At 39.7% G+C, this 22,667-nt stretch overlaps 1 protein-coding gene across 1 annotated transcript; it reads left to right on the forward strand.

The window, feature by feature from the left end:
- Window positions 1-12,259: 12,259 nt before the first annotated feature.
- On the forward strand, window positions 12,260-21,338 carry LOC145796836 (rust resistance kinase Lr10-like). Its single transcript, XM_082882137.1, has 4 exons — window positions 12,260-12,269; window positions 12,999-13,058; window positions 13,148-13,180; window positions 20,058-21,338. Exons 2-4 carry the CDS (start codon window positions 13,037-13,039, stop codon window positions 21,137-21,139), a joined length of 1,137 nt encoding a protein of 378 aa, XP_082738263.1. The 5' UTR covers window positions 12,260-12,269; window positions 12,999-13,036; the 3' UTR covers window positions 21,140-21,338.
- The last annotated feature ends 1,329 nt before the right edge of the window (window positions 21,339-22,667 follow it).

The raw sequence follows: 22,667 nt of genomic DNA on the forward strand, positions 1-22,667 counted from the left end.
CAAGAGAGATAACTGATGCGGTGGCCAGTGAACCTCAACCAAACACCTCTGGTTTTGCTCCGTTGAACTTTCCGATGCGGTCTATGGAGCAAAAAATGGCAGTGCAAACGGATATTGAGGCCAATCAGTATACATTGAAGTCATGTGTGGAGACCATGACGGCGGTCACAAACTTGTCACACCGGCTTCAGAGTAGGACAAATGAGGTGCAGCAGTTAAACGCCCAACTGTCTCTGCTCCAGCGCATGTATAAGGATGCGCGAGCAGAGATAAGTGTGCTAAAGGCGGAAAATAAGGAGCTGAAGCGGAAAGCCACCGTGATGTTCTGATTTGGAGGTTCGCCATATGCTGCAGTGGAGGAGTATGGGGGAGTGAACGTGCTCGGTGGAGGAGGAAGCACAGAGGCAGCACCGTCAAGGGCCACTCAGGACGGAGGCAAGAAGAAGAGACCGGCAGCAGAGTAGAGAAGAAAAATCCGGCTGTGGGTGTGGTTTTTTTTTTTTTTTTTTGTGGAAAATGGTGATCGCCCCTGACATGAATAAAATGAGTTTGGTGTGCAGTTCTGCGTCTTCTTTTTTTTTTTTTTTTTTTTGGGAAAGGAAATAAAAGAAAGAGTTGAAATATCAGAAGGCGTGTGAATCGGTGAGCTAATAAATGGTAGGGGGATATAATATAGTATAAAAAAATAAAAATAAAAAATATGTGACGGTGGAAAGTTGGAACAAGCGATGATGGAAAGGAAAAACAGAAAATAAAATAAAAATTAAAGGTAGGTGTTTGATAAAAATAAAGATGTGAAAAGTAGACTGTTGGTGTGGGGTTGTTTTGTTTTGTATAATAATAATAATAATAAGAATAGAAAGTTGGCAAAATGGTGGGTGTGCTTGAGTGGAGAGAGAGAGAGAGTGAAAAGAAAATAATAATAATAAGTATTATTATTATAAAATAAGTAAAAAGTTGCTAGAGATATGGTGAGGCTCCCATGCTTCCTGTTGGTGTCGAGGTCGAGTATTATTTTATAAGAGAGTGAGAGGAAGTGATAATAAAAAACAATGTGTTTATCTGTGCCCCAACAATAAAGTTGGGGTTTGTGCCCCAACACATGAAATGTTAAACCCGCGGTAATGACCAGCAATACCATCGGTTTTCATCGTCTTCCTATAGACATCAACCAAACCATTGAGCTGTCTCTCTCCTCCTTTGCAGCTGTCTTCTTCATCTTTTTTTTTTTCTTTTTTTTTTTTGATGGTTCCCCTGTTGTCTTTGTTTCACAAATTCCACTCGGGTGTTGATGAGAGGGGTCAACACGTCCTCCTGATTCTAGCGCAGCCGTATGAGCTCCTTCCAGCGCTTGCGGAACACAATCTTCCCGGTTCCGGTGGCGGCGATGACCGTTGGCTCAGCCTGTTGGAGCAACCACTCGATGGTTTCGCCGTCGGATTTGTGGCCCAGCTCTCTGGTAAGCTGGAAGACCCGGACGGCGCAAGTTGCTGGCATGCGGATGCGGCGGCCGCGGCCGTCGACTTTGGTGTGGCGATCCTTGGTGGAGGTCCTCTGGCTTGGTCAGCCACAGCTAGTTGTTGTTGGGTTGAATTATGAGACCAGTTTTGTGGGTTTGTGGTGTCAAGGTATGTGTAGAAAATAAGCGGAATAGGTTGAGGTCCGGCGGGCGGCTAAGGTGAGGTTGCCGCCCGCCGGGGAAGCGAAAATACTAGGTTCTAAACCTGCTCTGATACCATGTTAAAATTCAATGTATAAAGAGAATTGTATTATTGATTGATTGTATGTTGTGAATTACAAATGGTGAGGGGCTCCTTATATAGGAGATATAGTAGGTGAAGTGGGTGGAGTAGGTGGTGGTAGGTGTAGTAGGTGGAGTAGATGATGGTAGGTTTTAACACTCAATGATTTATTTTGTAGAATCCTTCATGTATATTATTTATAAAAAAAAAAAAGGAAAGAAAGAAAGAACAATCTAATAATTACAATATGTTCAATTTATTGAAATGTCTCCAAAAAATAGACGATAAGTATATTTTTTAAAATAGATTATTCATTTTTTTTTCCTGGTGACAAACACAATAAATTATACAAGTTAGAGTTATCGGATTGAATTTGGTAGATGATATATATAAAAGATCTTAAAAAATGAATGGTTTAAAATATCAAAATAGAACTTGTAACGGGTCTCATGAGTCCAAATAGTATCTAGACAGAAGGATAGTCCAGCCCCAAAAACGAAGTGAAACTATGAGTGTAATTACCTTGGAATATACATTGGGGATTGTTTTTTAAAATAAAAATATATATATATATGGTATGCAGTTAATCCGCAAGATCATTTTGAAAGTAAAAAATTCTTATTGTACAAATTGAAAAACAAGAAGCCAAATGGAACACTAGCTTGTAAAATTAAAGGAGAAATCAGGCTTTGGGATTGACCTTTAATCTCGTAGCAGTTAATTTATACAAGCTTCTATCAGTCTCTTGCTCTTTTTTTTTCTTTTTTCTTTTTCTTTTTCTTTTCTTGATGGGGACTCATGTTCTGTTTTCCACCCCTTAATTGTTTTGCTTACGTGAAAATAAAATTCTAGTAAAATAATCATTTTATTTCACTTTCATTTCAATGAATCAAACACGAATAATGTTAGATTTGTCACATTTTTATATCACTTTTAATCTATCACATTATGTGTCAACACTGCATTGAAAATAGATGCAATTGATAAGACCTATTATCTACATTCCACGAAATAGTAATGCATTGGTCTCTAACACTATTTATTTCTTTCAAAAAATGCAGATCGGTTGGCTGTTGTAGGAGAGGGTTCGAGAAAGGAGTTGGAAAATTCGAAGATCTTCGAAGATCCTTGAAGAACAATTTCGAATTCTCTAGAATATGATGAGAGGCTTAGATTCTTCAATAATCTCAACTTAGGAACACGACAACAAAGGAGATGATGGAGATAAGAGATTGGGTGAAGAAGAAGGCAAAATGGCTAGAGAATAGAATAATGGCAAGGCTCTCCCATTGATCTCCCACTTTCACTCTCAAGGTCGATAATGGAGAAGGGAAATTAGTTCTTTCCCAAGAGTTAAAAATCTCCAAAATCCATCCCTTGTAAAGCTATGGGTGGGTGCTATTTATAGGCACCTCATGATGTAGGATGGAGCCCATGTGCAAGGCACATGGGGGATATTCTCTCTAACCACCTTGTCCGAGGAGGTGACCTCTCCGAGGAGGTGACTTCTCCGAGGAGGTTACTTCTCCGAGGATGAGAAAACCCCGAAGAGGAGATCAGTCCCTCGGCGAACCCTTCTTCTTAGCCACACCTAACCAATGATCCCCAATCATCCCAAAGGGTCAGGGGTAGTCCCAGAGGACGTCCTGCCGCAAAATATTGCCGAGTCTCATGGACCCCCCGGGGTCGTGCCACCTCGACCCGGGTATAGGCTAGTTTAACCGAAGAGTGAATTTGTCTCCACTCACCGTCCTCGGGATCGGGTCCTTTGTTCGGACTCCATTACGCCCATGGTTCTGGTACGTAGACCCCGGAAAGCTCCGAGCCCGCAAGTGTTCTGGGACTCATTAACGGAGCGACTTCTAGATTGCGTCTGAATCCGTTCGAAGCCAAGTACTTCGGATCTCTAGATTCGTGGATCCGAATCCTTTTGAGTCCGAGTGCCTCGGATCTCTAGGCTTGCTTAATACCCTTTCGAGTCCGGGCTCGAGTAAGTCTCTAGGTTCGTGGATCCGAACCCTTTCGAGGCTTAGAGCGATTCAATCCGTTTAATGGCGATAAATCTGGGTCCACCGATTCTTGGACTTGCGATGAATTCGGGCCCACTAATCTTGGGCTATTGGGCCTAAATAATTTAGTGGGCTCAAATTAGCCCCTCTTACATTTGCCCCTTGCGTGTGCGAGAAATTGTAATTTTCTCGGACATGCATACTGTCATTTCTTCGACCCTGCTTCGCATCACGTTTTCCAAAAAAAAAAAAAATGTTGTCACGACAGAGCCTATGGATAGAGTTGATGACGCACTTCAATTTACAGAAAAAATTGACAAGCGAAAATTTTATTTTTTTGTACTTTTTTTTTTTTTTTTTTTTTTTTTTTTTTTTTTTTCACACGTGCCTTTGTTGTTTGGCACACACGGATAATGCTCTTTTTTTTTTTTGTTTTTTTTTTTATTTAAGGAAAGTGCCAAAACCCTAAGCCTCACCAACTTTTGCACAGCCGCCACACCCACTTCTCACTCACCTCTCTCTCTCTAGAGGCCCAGACTTCATCTTCTTTAATGAGGGTCTGCTGCTACAATACCAGAGGCCATTGTCGTGCCCTCCTTCAACAAACAGCCGAAGACCCGCACCTTCTTGCACACTGTCGGCGGCCAAAGCTTCGGCTACCACTAGCGTTGCGGCAGCTCTCCGTTCTTACTGAAGTGGCCACCACCCTACGGACCGTCGGCTTCTGCACGAACCCGCCGTGGTGCTGTCCCCTGCGTGATCATTTCAACTCACGCAGCTCGTCTGTCTCACGCGCAGTTCTTACACCGCCGTTGCACCTGTCAACCGTAACCGACTAGCGATGACCACGCCGCCCCCTCAACGTGGCGTGGGTCTGTCCGTGGCCTTTCTCGCATACTGCCGCTGGTTCTCTTCCTCTCTTTTTATTCGTTTTAAAGCTTTGAATGTGCTGGTTGCTGGTGCTTGCTTTAATGTCCAGAATTTGGGCAGATTATCTTTCATTATGAAAGTATAACTGAAAAAGAATGCAGACAAGCATAGCAACAGAAATACCCGGGAACAGAATGATATCACAAGCCCGACCATACTCGAAGTAAATGCGACTGTCATGAACATGATGTTGTAGAAAGAATTGGGCAGTCGGTCAGGACACAATATTATATCTCGAACGCTGAAATATTCAGTAGATTCAGAATCTGAGTGGCTCAAATTGAAAATACTTGTATACGTAGAAGCTGCAACTAAGGTCGAGGCTGTCATCAACACATTAGAATTTGAGATGCACTTCCTTTTTATGTTTCTTTCTTCATTTTGTTTATTGTTATTCGGAGTATTCAGCAGATTTAAGGAGTTGAATTCCCTCCCATTCTCAGTGTTGTTCACTGGTTGCAGAGCTTCATCTTCCCGTGGAATCTGGGTCAGTGTTTCACTTTCAAGTTTAATTGAACAGAGCTCCGTTAGGCTGAGGGAACCTGCACTGTTGGCAACAAGTTCATTTTCAAGATGATCATGACAAGCGATAGGATCGTCCTCGATCGTAGGCTTCACTTGTAAACCAGAGCTTCCGAATACCAATTTCATATTCGTTTGACACTTTTTTTTTTGTGTGAATATTGGAATAATCAATGTTGAATCCTTGCTAATTTTATTGAAGAAATCTGGCTTTGTTGTCTTGAATCCATGCTATTGAATCTTGAACCTATGCCGATAATTTTGACAATAATTTTGACATACATACAGGTTTGATGTTGAATAATTAATTATTGTCTTGTCGATCTTGTAGATGCTCGGAAGATAAATAGTGGATGCCCGATGCTTTGCCTTCGTCTTCGGCTGTTCAACGCGAACCACACGTCGCCCACTCAACGCGATGTGTGGTTTTGCCTAACACCATCCAGCTCGTTAGTCTCACAGCCCGGCGCTATTTTTCGGAGTTTGAATCTCGGTTTTTGCATACTCACTGGTTCCAGTTCCGATCACTGTTGACTTCGATGGTTCCAACGCACACCACACACGTTCGCCCTCTCAACGCAACGTGTGTGGTCCTGCCAAGCCTAGCCTAGTCTTGTTGATTACAGTCTGTAAAGCCTCTCTGATTTCAGCTTAAATTTCCAGTATCGGCTTCAGACTTCACCTCTCTAACTGCCCAAATTTGTAAGTATGAAATTCGGCCCCCTCTTCCGAATGTAAATATATTTAAATATATATAAATATATTTTTGTGGCAATGTAGAGGGCTCAAGCAATCTGATGAAAATAAAAATAAAGTAAATAAATAAAAAACTGAATCTGAATATGGACTCAATTTTTGTGGCAATCCCAATGATATTTTTTTTTTTTTAGCTCAAACACCGTGATTTTGGCCATATGGAAACATGCACTAGCACTTGAAACCTCATTGAGGTGCTTGGCTTGCACATAATTTGTTGAACTTTATCACCGAGGAAAGGCCGAATATAACTTGTTGACTAATATTTGAGCTTCATTTTTGACATGGAGAGAGAAAACCCTGGACTTATGAATATGGACTTTGGAAAGGACATTCTTGTAATTTGCATAATGATCCATTGAATCTTGCTACTGATAAGCAATGTAATATACTTCGGATCTCGGGCCTGAAATTTACTATTGAACTTCACTCTGTCCAAATTTTGAGCCCCATATAAATTGGACCTTTAATATGGAACATAGTGACTTTGAGAAATTGTCCCAATTGAACTTCATCACAAAACGACCTATGATATTGCACCTCTTATTGATGATAAAAAACCGAAAATCTGTATGTTGTTGATACACATATTGGTACTGTAATTTGTTGAGCTTGAAGAATACCCGAGAAAAAGAATTGTTGATGACTTCCGGGGTTGAACCTCGTTGAATAATAAAGATGATATATTGTGGTTTGTTTAACTTGTGGATGCTTGGGAAATACATAGCTGATGCCAAAATTTTTGTGTGACCGTTGTAGTTTTACGTTGGCTCGAGAGGAACCAGCCCGGAGAGACAAAAACTTGATAGTTGCATTTTCATGAACTTGCTCAGAGTAATAAAATTGTTGTAGCTTAAATAGATAATTATTATTTGTTGATGTTGCCCCATTCTGATAATGCCTGAATCATGATCTGAAATTGATATTGTTTGTCTCATTTGTTGGCTTTACTATTTCAGACAAATAAATTCTTGATTGAAATCCACGTCCTCGGGGGCCCTTAGAACCCGCACTAATGAAAGCAAGGGCTGTTCCTCGGAAGTCTGAACAGAAGCAAGACTGTCCCTCGGGAGGCTCTCCCTCAGAAGTCCGAGCAGGAACAAGGCTGTCTCTCGGAAGTCTGAGCAGAAACAAGGCTGTCCCTCGGAAGTCCGAGTGGATGTGCACTTCTACTTCGGCAGCTAATGGAAGCAAAGGCTATCCCTCGGGAGTTCGAGCAGGAGGCAAGGCTCTCCCTCAGAAGTCTGAGCAGAAATAAGGCTGTCCCTCGGAAGTCCGAGCAGAAACAAGGCTTTCTCTCGGAAGTCCGAGTGGATGCGCACTTCTACTTTGGCAGCTAATGGAAGCAAAGGCTATCCCTCGGGAGTTCGAGTAAGAGTTCATTCTACTTTGAAAAGAAAGATCCTCGGAGCTCGTATTGATGAAATCAAGGGCTGTTCTTCAGACCCGCACTAATGAGAGCAAGAGTTGTCCCTCGGAAGGCTCTCCCTCAGAAGTCCGAGCAGAAACAAGTCTATCTCTCGGAAGTCCGAGTGGATGTGCACTTCTACTTCGGCAGCTAATGGAAGCAAAGGCTATCCCTCGAAGCTCGCACTGATAGAAGCAAGATCTGTTCTTCGAAAGTCTGAGGCGGAGAACACACTCTACTTCAGCAAGAAAGATCCTTGAGGCTCGCACTGATGGAAGCGAGGTTTGTTCTTCGAAAGTTTGAGTGGGAGCACATACTCTACTTCAATAAGAGAGACCCTCGAAGCTTGCATTGATGGAAGCCATGGCTGCTCTTCGGAGGTCCGAGTGGAAGTATACTTCTACTGTGTCAAGAAAACTCCCTTCAGGTTGGTAACTGAGTCTACCATTCCTTTTTCTTCTTTGAGAGGCAACAAAAATTGAAAACTGTTTCAAGCAACATAACACAATGAAGATATACAATGTAGAAAAAAAATAACTTTTAATGGAGATACATAATATGGAGGAAGTAAATTTCTTCATAACATAAGAAAGATAGAACTTCTTGGACAATGTAGTAAATGCAAACTGTAAATGTCATAGATAGACTTCTTCCACGGAATGTTGAAATTTGCCCCTAGAGTTGCAAGATCATTTGGAAAGCTTTCACCAGCTGCTCGGGTTGTGGCCATCATGCACCATCATAAATAGTACACCATCTTGCCTCCTTCTCGAACTTTCATCACCTTCCGAGGAATAGGCGGACTTTCTGGTCTAGACATTGCCCGCTTACTTGACTCTGCCATCAGCTCCTTGTCATCTTTGATATTCTCCCAACGAGGAATTTTGACCCCTCGAGGCTTAGAGGTGGTGGGAACTTCTTCGACAGCCAGTTCGGTGAAGTAGATGGCATCAGAATAATGAGCTTCATGGATCTCGAAAGGCCTTTCTGTAGCCTGAATTGTCACCGTCTTCTTTCCCCATTTTGCCTTAACACACTGATGATAACTCGATGGTACAGCCCCATATCTATGCATCCAGGTCCTCCCTAGAATGATGTGATAATTTGTCTCAGAATCGATAATATGGAACTTGGTGGCCGAGCGAATTTTTCCAACGGCTAAATCAACTGTTACGCATCCGATAGTAACTCTCCTTTCTCCACCGAAGCCAGTGATGACTATTGGCTGCTTCACAATGCGTTCTTCAGAGATTCCGGCCTTTTCTAGAGTAGCGCGAGTCATAATGTTGATAGAGGCTCCACTATCTAGAAAGGCCCTTTTGAACTCAACCCCGTTAATAAAAGCAGTCACATAAAGCGGGCGATTGTGAGAAAAAAGATACTTCCGATCAACCTCGGAGAAAGTAATGGCACTAGACTGCTCTTTTGCCTTCCTCGGGATAGATCCCTCAGTCGACATGCATCCCTCATGGTGTGCCTCGGCTATATTAATGATAGACTTGGTGATTTCTGTTCTTGCCTCCTTGGAAAGTCCAAGCTGGTCAAAGAACTGCTTGAACTTTACACAGTCTTGCAAGGTTTTGGCATAGTGATCCGGATCTTTTTCCACTCTTGGAGGCTCGTAGTTAACCATCTCCTCGGTCTCTTCAAAATAAGATGCCACATAAACATGGTGTCCTCCTCTTCCGTAGTACTCTTCTCCTCCTCCTCCTTCTGGATCAAAGGGATCTTCGCCATGAGTCATAAATGTTCTGCCCTCTGGATCGAGAGCACTTCTATAGTAAACTTGCTCACCCTCTGGCTCGAGGATGTCGTCCAAATAACAATCATCGTCATCGAGGTTGGCGATAGCCTCAATCATCGGGCCTTCATAAGCTATCATAGCAACATTCTTGCCCTTGTCTCGGTGTTGAGGATATGGTTGTTCTCGGATGTCTTGAGTCCCTTGCTTTTTGAACCTCAATTCGTCTGCCTCGACTTTATCTCTGAAGATTTTTCTGAGAGTCCAACACTTCTCTGTCGGATGTTTCAATGTACGATGGTAGACACAGAATTCAGGGCTCTCACGGTCTTTCTTTGATGGCATTTCTTCAACATAAGGCAATTTTAGCTCTCCGTCAGCCACCCATTCCTTAACTAGAGCTTTCACTTCCTCGATTCCACATGGATAAGAAACATTCCCCTTTTCACCATTATATTGCTTTCTCTTCTGGCCTCTATGACCTCCTCCTTGTGAATTTCGGGTATCTGGGGCAGAGGCAGCAGCAACAATAGGTCCACGAGACGATTTGAAACTAGTCTTGTAACTGGCCTTAAATCCGGACTCCTGATCATGAGGAATGCTAATGTTCCGAGCTGCTTCTATTAATGCCGAGAAGGTGGGTAGCTTGTGATTAACTAGAAACATTTTGTATCTGCTCAATGCCCCTTCTAGACAGATTTGAACCAGATAACTCTCCTCGACTGCTTCATGACAATCTACGGCCTTGTCCTGAAACCTTTTGACGTAGTCAAGGATGTCTTCACTTTCTTGTTGCTTCTCTTTACACAATGTAAGTGTGGTCACCTTCTCCGCCACTTGAAAGAACTTGGAGTGGAATTTGTTAACCATTTCCTCCCAACTTCGGACAGAGTTTGGGGCCAAATTAACATACCAACTATATGCTCGGTCGGTGAGGGACTTAGAGAATTCTCTCAGTCGGAGGACGTGGTTTGAACCATGAATACCTAGAGTCTCGATGAATCGCACAACATGTTCTCGGGCATTTCCTTGTTTGCCGTCGAACTTGATGAACTTCGGCACTGTATACCCCTCAGGGTATGGATAACTCAGCATCTCAATGGGGTAAGGCGGCTTGATGTCTGGATCAGGCAAAGAGGGTAAGGTCCTCTTGCCCCGTTCGAGATCGAACATGGCCTGCACATCGGCGAGAGTGAGAAACTGTTGAGGGAGAGAGTTTGATGGTGGTATTCCCGGGACTTGGCTTATGTACCCAAGGACTGAGCTAGGGGCGTCCTGGCCATTCTGGTGCTGCGAATTCATCATTGGTGAGGACATTTGACGATATTGGCCATCAGCGCCTATAGACAAGCCAGTTGGTGATGGGATATTGAATTGAGGCCCGTAAAGTCCACCGCACGGCGCCGCTATACCGGGTTGTGCTTGCAGATTTGTTGTTGGCACCAAAGGAGGCCCGCTTGGTGCTTGGGTAACATTCACTGGTGGCGTAACAAGATTAGGTACGGGCATAGCTCCCTTTTGCGCCATCATGCTCCTTATGTTTTCCTGGACACCAACAGTCGTTGGAGTGCCGTTCATTACACCAGAAACTCCCCTAGTCACCATTGGATCTTGGCTCGGCACGCCATGGAGCCCGGGCATGGGCAAACTGCTGCCGCCTACTGTGGTTTGAGCATGTGTTACTGTGGCCGTGTTGCCATGAGCCATAGGCTGATTGGGGCCTACTTCTCCTTGGATTTGATTTTGCGCTCCGGCGGGAATAACTCCACCACCAGTTTGATTTCCGTTTGGCGCCGGTGCAAAGTTAGAACTCATCACCAACATGGTGTGAGTGAGATTCTGAAGAGTGGTAAGAATCTCTTGCTGAGTATTTTGAAGTCCTTGAATGGCTTCAAGTAAAAGTGGTTGATCTGGAGCCATGGTCCTGTCGTCACCACCATTAGAGGATCCTTGTTGGTGAACTTCATCTTCTCCCACCATCCTTGTTGGAGTTGTGTGGATTCCAGATCTCGTTGAAACCATTAACCAATCCGCCTCCCCAGCAGAGTCGCCAAAATGTAGGAGAGGGTTCAAGAAAGGAGTTAGAAAATTCGAAGATCTTCGAAGATCCTTGAAGAACAATTTCGAATTCTCTAGAATATGATGAGAGGCTTAGATTCTTCAATAATCTCAACTTAGGAACACGACAACAAAGGAGATGATGGAGATAAGAGATTGGGTGAAGAAGAAGGCAAAATGGCTAGAGAATAGAATAATGGCAAGGCTCTCCCATTGATCTCCCACTTTCACTCTCAAGGTCGATAATGGAGAAGGGAAATTAGTTCTTTCCCAAGAGTTAAAAATCTCCAAAATCCATCCCTTGTAAAGCTATGGGTGGGTGCTATTTATAGGCACCTCATGATGTAGGATGGAGCCCATGTGCAAGGCACATGGGGGATATTCTCTCTAACCACCTTGTCCGAGGAGGTGACCTCTCCGAGGAGGTGACTTCTCCGAGGAGGTTACTTCTCCGAGGATGAGAAAACCCCGAAGAGGAGATCAGTCCCTCGGCGAACCCTTCTTCTTAGCCACACCTAACCAATGATCCCCAATCATCCCAAAGGGTCAGGGGTAGTCCCAGAGGACGTCCTGCCGCAAAATATTGCCGAGTCTCATGGACCCCCCGGGGTCGTGCCACCTCGACCCGGGTATAGGCTAGTTTAACCGAAGAGTGAATTTGTCTCCACTCACCGTCCTCGGGATCGGGTCCTTTGTTCGGACTCCATTACGCCCATGGTTCTGGTACGTAGACCCCGGAAAGCTCCGAGCCCGCAAGTGTTCTGGGACTCATTAACGGAGCGACTTCTAGATTGCGTCTGAATCCGTTCGAAGCCAAGTACTTCGGATCTCTAGATTCGTGGATCCGAATCCTTTTGAGTCCGAGTGCCTCGGATCTCTAGGCTTGCTTAATACCCTTTCGAGTCCGGGCTCGAGTAAGTCTCTAGGTTCGTGGATCCGAACCCTTTCGAGGCTTAGAGCGATTCAATCCGTTTAATGGCGATAAATCTGGGTCCACCGATTCTTGGACTTGCGATGAATTCGGGCCCACTAATCTTGGGCTATTGGGCCTAAATAATTTAGTGGGCTCAAATTAGCCCCTCTTACAGCTGTTAACTATTACTGTAAGTATTCTCCCTTCTCCATTCATATTTGTTTCAAAGTCATTACAACCTATAAGAGAGCGAAATTTTTGTTGCAAAAAATATTTAGGGGCCAATTCATATCGTTGTAATAAAAGTCATTAAAAAGATGTTTTGAAAAGTCAAAAACATGGCTTCTACTGACAAAAATTTTATAAATGTCGCTAATAAATACATTTTAGTGACAAAATAATTTGATCCAAAAAAAAAAAATTTAGAGACAAATTTTGGTTGTAAAATGGTAATACTAATGTTCAAATTTCATCGCTGAGAATATAATAATAACACTTCTGACAAAAAAAATGTTTCTTCCCTAACAAGTACTTTTACCATTATATTTGAATCTTTAAAATCTTTATTTATTGTAGTGAGCAATCGCATACTATTTAATTCAAAAGTTGTTTGGAAGAAAACAATAAAAGCTCCTTATTCATTTTCAAAATTTTATTGCTAAAAACATGTGTTTTGACTTTTCAGAATAACATTTTAACAATTATTCTTGCGATAATAGGAATTAATATTTTTTGCAATAAGATTTTTACTTTTAAGGATCAAAAATATTAATTCCTAAAACTCTTACATGTTGCTGTGAACTTTTATCATACCAATGTTCAAATCGTTGGATCTCATTCGGTTACTTTTCTCATTCCTATCAAGACGCTTTTGATCACTTTGATAATTAAGACTAATTGAATATTTCATTATGGTTAGTTTTAACGGTGTGTCTCTTTCACGTTCAAGTTCCAAATATGAATCCTCAGTATTGTCAATGTGAGTTCCTTTTTCGTTTCTGGATTTTAGTTTAATTTATTTGTAAATTTTATGCATGTCGGCTAATTTTTGTTTAATTTTTCTTATAGATCGTTATTTCGGTTACGAGGTCACAATCATAGGTAAATCACTCCCCTTTTTAACTGGAAAAAGTTATTTTATCAATTGATTTTAAGGTGGATTAGGGTTGGGCACGACCTGATGGGCTGTCAAACTTGTTTTTTTAAGACTGAAGATTGATATTTAAGCTCACAAAATTGGGTTAGGATGACTATTTAAGCCTGCTTATTAAATGGGTTGGATTTAGGAATGTTTCTTGTGGCCAGGTTTGACCTAATTGTTAACATATATTATGAGAAATGTTATACACAATATGCCTGTAATTACAATATTTATAGTATTTGATTATGACCTATTATAGTATTTGAAAAATCTAGAAATCCCCTATATGTTGATTTGTGATTATGTATCAATTTTAAGCAGAATATAACAATCCCAATCAAACAATCAAAATAAATCGGCACAACGATTTTACGTGGAAAAACCACAATTGGATACCTCCAGTTGTGATAAAAAAAACCACGGACAAAAGTCATAAAACAATCCACTAAAAAGACATAAAGGAATTACACAGGTATACTCTTAATTACCTAGTAAATCCACGCCCGAATTGAACCAACCCCTATGTGTCTCTTCCAACCCCGTCTTCACCTCGGAATTGCCTTGGCGATGAGCCACTCCAGAATTCACCAAAGTTTCAAGCTCAAATTCTTCAGAATCCACCGAAGAACAACTCTCTCTTTTATATAGAATGAACAAACAAACTTTTGATGTATTCTTCTTAACCCATGAGTTGAATACTCAATTAAACATCAAAGAAAACTAGCAAAATATTCCCAGATATAAACCTTAATATCCAAAAAGAAGAAATAAAAAAGTAATCCTAAAATCTGACAGAAACACGTACTTATAGAAATCTGAATCACGATACTCGCTCGAGCGAAGACTCTCTCGCTCGAGCGAGGAACCAAAAACGCGTGTTTTCCATAAGTGGCTTCGCTCGAGCCAAACAACTTGCGCTCGAGCGTGAAATCATCTCTTTCAAGTTTTTACACGGACGCAGCCTTCGCTCGAGCGAGAACTCCTTCGCTCGAGCAAGCAAGGGCGGACATGCAACTTCAAATACAGTTTTGCATTTTGCTTCAGGGGCGCTACCCCTCGACCCTGACTGGGCACTGCCACGGACCCGCCAAGGGGCGCTGCCCTCTCGACCCCCGCGAGCTAACTGGGCAACTCGATCCCCATCATGATCAGTGAAGCGGCAATCTTGAAAGCATTAACATCACAAACTTCTCTGCAAGTCACACCGGGTTGGATTCGCATCTAAAAACTCATATCCTCACTGAAATAAAAAGTGCGAAAATAAATACAACTGAAAGGAGTTTTGTCAAACGGGATTGCCAAGAATAAAAACCTAACAATCTCCCCCTTTGGCAATGCCGTGACAAAACACACCTAACAAATAAAATCCTAATCACCCCAACCCATTACAGCCAACAAAAACAAACTTCTTTCTCAAGGTCATGATCTGCAAAACAGCTATTAGTGCCACAATCTCCAAAACAACTATTAGTGCCACAAGAGTATATGAAAAAGTAATAAACATATGACAAGATTATCTTGAAGCATACGATAGAAAACATGAATCGATGCAACTTGATTATCTTGAAGCATGAGATGGAAAACATGAATAGATGCGACTTGGAGATATTAAGAACATGTAGCATGAAAATATAAAAACTAAGACACATGCACCTGACAACATTTCGCCCCTTTTTGTCACGAATTGACGAAGGAAGCTCAAACAAGTAAAGTAAAAGCATAAAACACCCAAGTAATGACATGATAACGATTAACCAAACTCCCCCTCACTAAAAGCAACCACAAACACTGACAACAGTGAACAAGAAGAAAACGACAAAAATAATATGGTGGAGCAAGTAAGGAATTTCAGAGTTGTACCTTAGAACACACAAGATTATCCAAGAAGCATAATTACTTGAAAACACAATGTGCACAGCCTCTAGAAGATTCCTCATAAAAGAAAGTGATGTATTATGTGAAAAGCATAGATCCCATGATAAAAGTATGTGTGTGACTCTTGGAGTTCGACAAACACTAGTTTCAAATCCTAGTAGTGATATGAAAGCTGGACCTCCGACAAAAGAATCTCGGCACAACTACGGAAAGTCAAACCACTAGGAATCAAGGGGTATTTGTTGAGTAAAAACGGAGGCTCCCCCTCAATCAATGAATCCTTTATTTTTTCTTTTCTTTTTTTTTCACATCTTTTTCTTTTCTTTCTTTTGCACATTTTTTTTTTTTGTTTCTTTCTTTTGCACATTTTTTCTTTCTTTTGCACACTCATTGACAGTTGACACGCTCAAGAGTGTGGAAACCGAGCCAGAGAAGCATGGATATAATAAGGATGGCCTGGTTGGTGACTCTGAGGTAGCCTTTTCCTCATGGCTAGACTACAAAGAATAGAGGGGAAAGCCGTGGAGATGCAAAACGATGGAAGATGGTTTAGAGACTCAACATCACCCATGATGTGCTAGTATAGGTCAATTCCTCTAGAAAAGCAAAAGATACAATGCCAGAAGTCCATAAAGAAAAATGATCACTAAGGCGGAAGACTCCAAAATTTGCTAATCTAAGAGTGTGTACAGAATGAGACATACTAATCAAAGAACACACACTCCGAAATGAGTAATGACCACAGAAAGCACATGCATATTAACATGTAATGGATATTCTCATCAACTCCAATATGCACCAAGGACTACTCAAAAATTTCAAGCTTGCAAAACCAGACTAAGAAAATCTTTTTAGATTTTTTTTTTTATTTATTTTTTTTCTAAACAAAGCAAGACAAAAAACGAACAGGCACACATTAAACGACTCAAAAAGAAAAAAAAAACACACAGAAATCCAAAAACTAAAACGAATAAACAGATTAACATAAGTCAAGTTTTCTCACCCAAATCGCTTTGGTATGAACAAAGTTGTGAGAATTGCGGTTCTTGGGTGATGTCTTGACATTGTGGTTCCCTTCCTCTTCAATGAGAACCCGTCTCGACATGATTTCCAACTTTCTATTCCTAGGTCTAGGCAAATGCAAACTCGCTCCATGTTTGGTCTCAAGCATATCAAAATAACGAGGTCTAATACGACCTTTAACCTCATTAACACCAATGAAGTGTCTCCTACCCAACGAGATGTTGAAATTTCTTCCATCTCTATAAGACACTCTTCCATGCAACTCATAACAATAAGGGCGAATATAACCATGCATACCACAATGATGACAAATAAAAACAGGGTGTACAGGGTATACTTTTTTTTGTTTTACCTTACCAACTCTAGGAAGTTTGAGAAGTCCATCCTTATGTTGAATTTTTTGTTCTCCCTTTCCTTGGGTTCTTGTATCATGAGATGTAGATGTACTCTGTTTTTGCTCTTTGTTATCACCAAAGCCAATGCCACTCTTGTCAAAACAAATTTGTTGAGACCCAATAATATTATCCAAAGTCTTTGATTCTCTGTTCCAAAGACCAATGGTAGCCATAGCACACTTGAGTTCTTTCTCTTTCTTGATCATTAGTTCGTCTAAAGCAACTTGAGACATCTCGAGAGTTTCAATCTTTGCTTCATATGTTGCATAGATTTGCTGTAGCTCATTCCTCTCTGTCTCACAAGTTAAGAGTTTTGCACAAAGAGCTTGTCGATCATTAGAAATCTTAAGGGCATCATTCCTAGCCTCGGAAATCTCTTTCTTTAATTTGACATTCTCACTTTCACATGCTTTGAGTTTCGTAGTGAGTTTGTCATTCAATTTGGATAAGTTAAGAGATTCCTTGTACAATTTTTCATAAGTTTGCTCAAGCTCTTCATCATCACTCTCCCAGGATTCATCATCAGTGGCATTCTCAACCGACCTCTTCGGATACTCTGTTCGTCCTTCAGTTTCGAAAGACGCCATGAAAGTAAGGAATTGTTTATGTCCCTCTTTACCTTGATCTTCATTGTCACTTTCATCTTCATCAGATTCTGATTCATCATCCCAAGTGATAGCGAGGGCTTTCTTCTTCCTCAAACGAGTGGGGCATTTTAAAGCAAAGTGGCCAAATCCTTAGCATTCATAGCATTGGACTCTTTCAGAGTTCCCTTGTATCTTTCCTTTCTCCTTCTTGGCTATAGAATTAATTTTGAGTTTATCTTTGCCTTTGGATTTATGAGTATGAGTAGAGTCCAAAAGATTAGGATTCTTTTTCAAAAAAGATTTTTTAAATTGTTTTACAAAAGCATCTGTAATCTTGGAATCTATTTCACAGTCCTCATCAGAATCTTCTCCAACTTTATGAGCACTACTGTAAGCAATAGTATCTTTTTGTTTCTTTTTGAAATTTCTATGTGCCTCATAAGTTTGGAGATTTCCAACCAAATGATTTAGCTTGAGGTTATCAACATCTTGAGCCTCCTCAATAGCCGTAACTTTTGGTTGGAACCAATCAGGTAAGGATCTCAAAATTTTTTCCACAACTTTGGATTCTGGTATTTTTTCACCTAAATTGAAGCTGGAATTTATAATGTCACTCAACTTCGCATAAAATTCATCAAAGGTCTCACTATCTTTCATTGAAAGGTTTTCGAAACTAGACATGAGCCTTTGAAGTTTTGAGAGTTTAACAAAAGGAGTGCCCTCGTGAATAGTTTCTAAGCTATCCCAAGCCTCTTTTGCGACTTCACAATTGCAAATTTGACTAAACTCTTCAGGTGTGATAGTGCAAAAGAGAGAATTGATAGCTTTACTATTCCAGCTACTATTTTGGTAATCAATTGTGTCCCACTTATCAATTGGTTTGGGGAAAGTTACTCCATCAACGGTAATCGTTGGTTCAGTCCACCCATACATGACAGATTGCCAAACTTTTTCATCAATAGATTTTAAAAACGATCTCATCCGAACTTTCCAAAATGAATAATTGGATCCGCCAAGTAGGGGTGGTCAAACCATAGAATTTCCCTCACGAATTGAATCCATTATCACAAATCAAACAAGATCTCGTTCTAAAAGAATTTTTAAAAAAAAAAAAAATTAGAACGACCTGCTCTGATACCAATTGAAAAATCTAAAAATCCCCTAGATGTTGATTTGTGATTATGTATCAATTTTAAGCAAAATATAACAATCCCAATCAAACAATCAAGATAAATCGGCACAACGATTTTACGTGGAAAAACCACAATTGGACACCTCCAATTGTGATAAAAAAATCACGGGCAAAAGCCATAAAACAATCCACTAAAAAGACATAAAGGAATTACATAGGTATACTCTCAATTACCTAGCGAATCCACGCCCGAATTGAACCAACCCCTATGTGTCTCTTCCAACCCCGTCTTCACCTCGAAATTGTCTTGACGATGAGCCACTCCAGAATCCACCAAAGCTTCAGGCTCAAATTCTTCAGAATCCACCATAGAACAACTCTCTCTTTTGTATAGAATGAACAAACAAGCCTTTGATGTATTCTTCTTAACCCATGAGTTGAATACTCAATTAAACATCAAAGAAAACTAGCAAAATATCTTCAGATATAAACCTTAATATCCAAAAAGAAGATCTGAAAAAGTAATCCTAAAATCTGACAGAAACACGTACTTATAGAAATCTGAATCGCAACGCTCGAGCGAGAAACCAAAAACGCGTGTTTTCCATAAGTGGCTTCGCTCGAGCCAAACAACCTGCGCTCGAGCGTGAAATCATCTCTTTCAGGTTTTTATACGGACGTAGCCTTCGCTCGAGCGAGAACTACTTCACTCGAGCGAGCAAGGGCGGACATGCAACTTCAAATGCAGTTTTGCATTTTGCTTCGGGGGTGCTACCCCTCGACCCCGCCTGGGCCCTGCCCCGGACCCGCCAAGGGGCGCTGTCCCCTCGACCCCCGCGAGCTGACCGGGCAGCTCGATCCCCGTTATAATCAGCAAAGTGGCAATCTTGAAAATATTAGCATCACAAACTTCTCTGCAAGTCACACCAGGTTGGATTCGCATCTAAAAACTCATAGCCTCACTGAAATAAAAAGTGCGAAAATAAATACAACTGAAATGAGTTTTGTCAAGGGGGATTGCCAAGAATAAAAACCTAACAGTATTAATTATGACTTAATTATATAATTAGGTTATACATATTGTGGAGTTAGTTATGACTCATTATAATATTAGTTATGATATTATTTTAGTTATGATCCAAAAACTCTTTGATTATATCTTATGTGATGTTTGATTATAATTTTATTTTATTTTTATAATTATAACTCACATAGAATTGAGTTATGACATTTATGGGTATTAAATCCACAAATGTTATACCTTGTTTATGGTTCACACCTTTTTACCTTGATATTACCTATTAATATGTAGAAAAATGCTTGGAACCCCCTTTTTTTGATGACCCCCACAATCCCTTTTGATCTCAACCATTGATGTATGTGTGGGGCCCACACCATCAATGGTTAAGATCTAAAGGGGGTTGTGAGGGTCTCCAAAAAATATGGCTTGACATTTAGTTTTTGTGGGGGTCTCCCAAAAATATGTATATACTTATAGAAAATTTATACCTAGGATATGGATTGACATTTAGTTTTTGTCGATATAAAATTATTAATTCTGAATTTTATAATATTAGTTTTTATTTAATATATGGGCTTGTTTGGTGGGCTCGGGATTGTAATAGTTTAGGGCTGAGACTTCTAGGCCCGAAGTCAGACTAGGTTGGACTTGGGCACAAGAATTTTCTATATATTTCTTAACTTAAATCCAACAGAGTCTAAACCTGACCCGATGTTTGTCCACCACTAGGTTAAATACTTCCAAATTCTAACAATGGCAGGACAAAAAAATTTTAATTTGTCATCTTGTGATTTTTATATACAGGAGGAATCCTTTTGACAAGAATTCTATTTGCCTTATGTGCATTTGCATTTTTAATCTGGAAGTTTAAGAGAAGGCATTTATCGATGTTCGATAACATTGAAAGTTATCTACGAAGTCAAAATCACCTCATGCCAATTAGCTACTCTTACTTAGATATTAAAAAGATGGCCAAAGGTTTCAAGGACAAGTTGGGAGAAGGAGGCTATGGTTCTGTCTACAAAGGAAAGCTTAGAAGTGGTCATCTTGTAGCGATAAAAGTATTGGGCAAGCCCAAAGCCAATGGACAAGAATTTATCAATGAAGTTGCTACCATAGGAAGGATTCATCATGCTAATGTGGTTCAGCTAATTGGATATTGTGCAGAGAGATCTAAGAGAGCTCTTATATATGACTTCATGCCAAATGGATCTCTAGAAAAGTATATATTTTCTCAAGAAGGATATATACCATTGAGTTGTAAGCAAATGTATGAGATTTCTCTAGGAGTGGCTCGTGGGATTGAATATTTACATCGGGGTTGTGACATGCAAATTTTGCATTTTGATATCAAGCCTCACAACATTCTTCTTGATGAGAATTTTACTCCAAAAGTTTCCGACTTTGGGCTTGCAAAATTATATTCAACTGATGATAGCATTGTGACTTTGACTGCAGCAAGGGGGACAATGGGCTATATGGCTCCAGAGTTATTCTACAAAAACATTGGAGGCGTTTCATATAAAGCTGATGTTTACAGTTTTGGTATGTTGTTGATGGAAATGACTGGTAGGAGAAGGAATTTGAATGCCTTTGCTGATCATACAAGCCAAATTTACTTTCCTTCTTGGATTTATGATCAATTCAAAGAAGGAAGGGACATAGAAATGGGAGAGACTAATGAGGAGGAAGGGGAGATGGTGAAGAAGATGATAATAGTGGCTTTGTGGTGCATACAAATGAAGCCTAGTAACCGTCCTTCGATGAACAAAGTTGTAGAAGTGCTTGAAGGGAATGTTGAACAATTGCAGATGCCTCCCAAACCTTTTCTATGCCCACAAGAGATGCCAACTGAAGATCATGGAATTGACACAGCCATCAGGTGAATGCATAAATTCCATCACTTTGAATGTAAGTGAACCTTAAATGGTCTCATATCAAATGCTTCATATTTAAGTAAATTATAATGGTTGGTATCCTCTGTTGCTTATGTATTATTGAGGCCGCCTTATTAAACATATGATGGGGAAACTATATGTGCATCATTAGATTAAATTTTTGTATGAAAACTTAGTATTTCGTTTAGATAGCTTCCTTTGGATTGCATTTCAATTTTTCATGAAAGATTTTAGTCAAAACTAGCTTGATTGGAGCTACGCAAGTATAAATTTTTGTTTAATTTGGATTCATTTGTCATTGTTTAGAAATATTGCTTTGACATTGTACAATAACACCTAAAATTTTTAATTGTAAGTTATGGCATTTACAATAAAGAGAAATAAATTAAATACACAGAATATAATTTAAACGTGATTCGTCAATATGGTTACATTCATAGAGGGAAGGAAAGCAAATCCACTACTTGGAATAAAAATTGCAGAACTTTGAACATCTGAACTTAACTAGTCTACAATAAAAGCTCTAACAAAAAAATATGACATGTACCTCTAAAACTTTGGATCAGATGTGTTGCCTCAGACCTCTGCATGGGCCTAGGTGAAGCATGATTTGGCTTTTTACTCTAATTTTCAACTTCAACCCTCCACCTCCATAAAAAGCCCCTTATAGTAATTTTGAATGTGTAGTAAAAATATAAGACATCACAAAAAAAGCTTTCACCTTAAACCAAAAAAGTAAGTTGGAAAAAATAAAGATTAATTTTCCATAAAAAAAAAAAAAAAAAAATCTTTTAAAAGATCAGCATTTTATAGGATGATAATATCTAATAAAATATTTAGTTACATTTTTTTCTTTTTAACCACATTAATCCTTGGAAATTTGTACAGATTTACGGGTCTTGCTTTGCTTAGCTAGTTGATTACACTTTTTTTCTACAGTAGTTAGCTGATTTCACTTTTTTTTCTTCTTCTTGCACTGTGTCTGTACTGGACTCTCCAACACCACTAACGCCTTGTTTGTTTCGGTAGAATTTTTTTTTTTAAATATTTATTTTTTAGTTTTTAGGATAATGAAAAATGAAAAATAAATTTATTTAAATGAATATTATTTTTTAGTTTTAAAAAGTGTAAATTATTTTGGAATTAAAGTTTTAACAATTCCATCCCAATCACTCTACTAATATGATTTTTTTCAATAATAACCTATATTCAAATATTTAAGAGAAGAATTATTTGAATTTTCAAAACAACACTAGTGAGTTCAAAAAACGTCCAAAAATAATAATTATTATAGCAATACTCTCTGCGGTGTAGTGTGGTATAATTTGATGATAAAATTATAACCAAATTGTGGATGGTGACAAATTTATTATCAGTAATCAAATTGCAGATTAGGCAGTTTTACTTGTTAGTTAATTGAAGAATAATTTTAAACAATTATCAAACGTATGCAAAAAATATATAACACTATTTTGCATAATATTTTGTATACATATAATACTAATTTGAAACAAAT

The sequence above is a fragment of the Camellia sinensis genome, chromosome 8, assembly GCF_055761805.1.
Source record: "Camellia sinensis isolate YWXY chromosome 8, ASM5576180v1, whole genome shotgun sequence".
Taxonomy (NCBI): domain Eukaryota; kingdom Viridiplantae; phylum Streptophyta; class Magnoliopsida; order Ericales; family Theaceae; genus Camellia; species Camellia sinensis.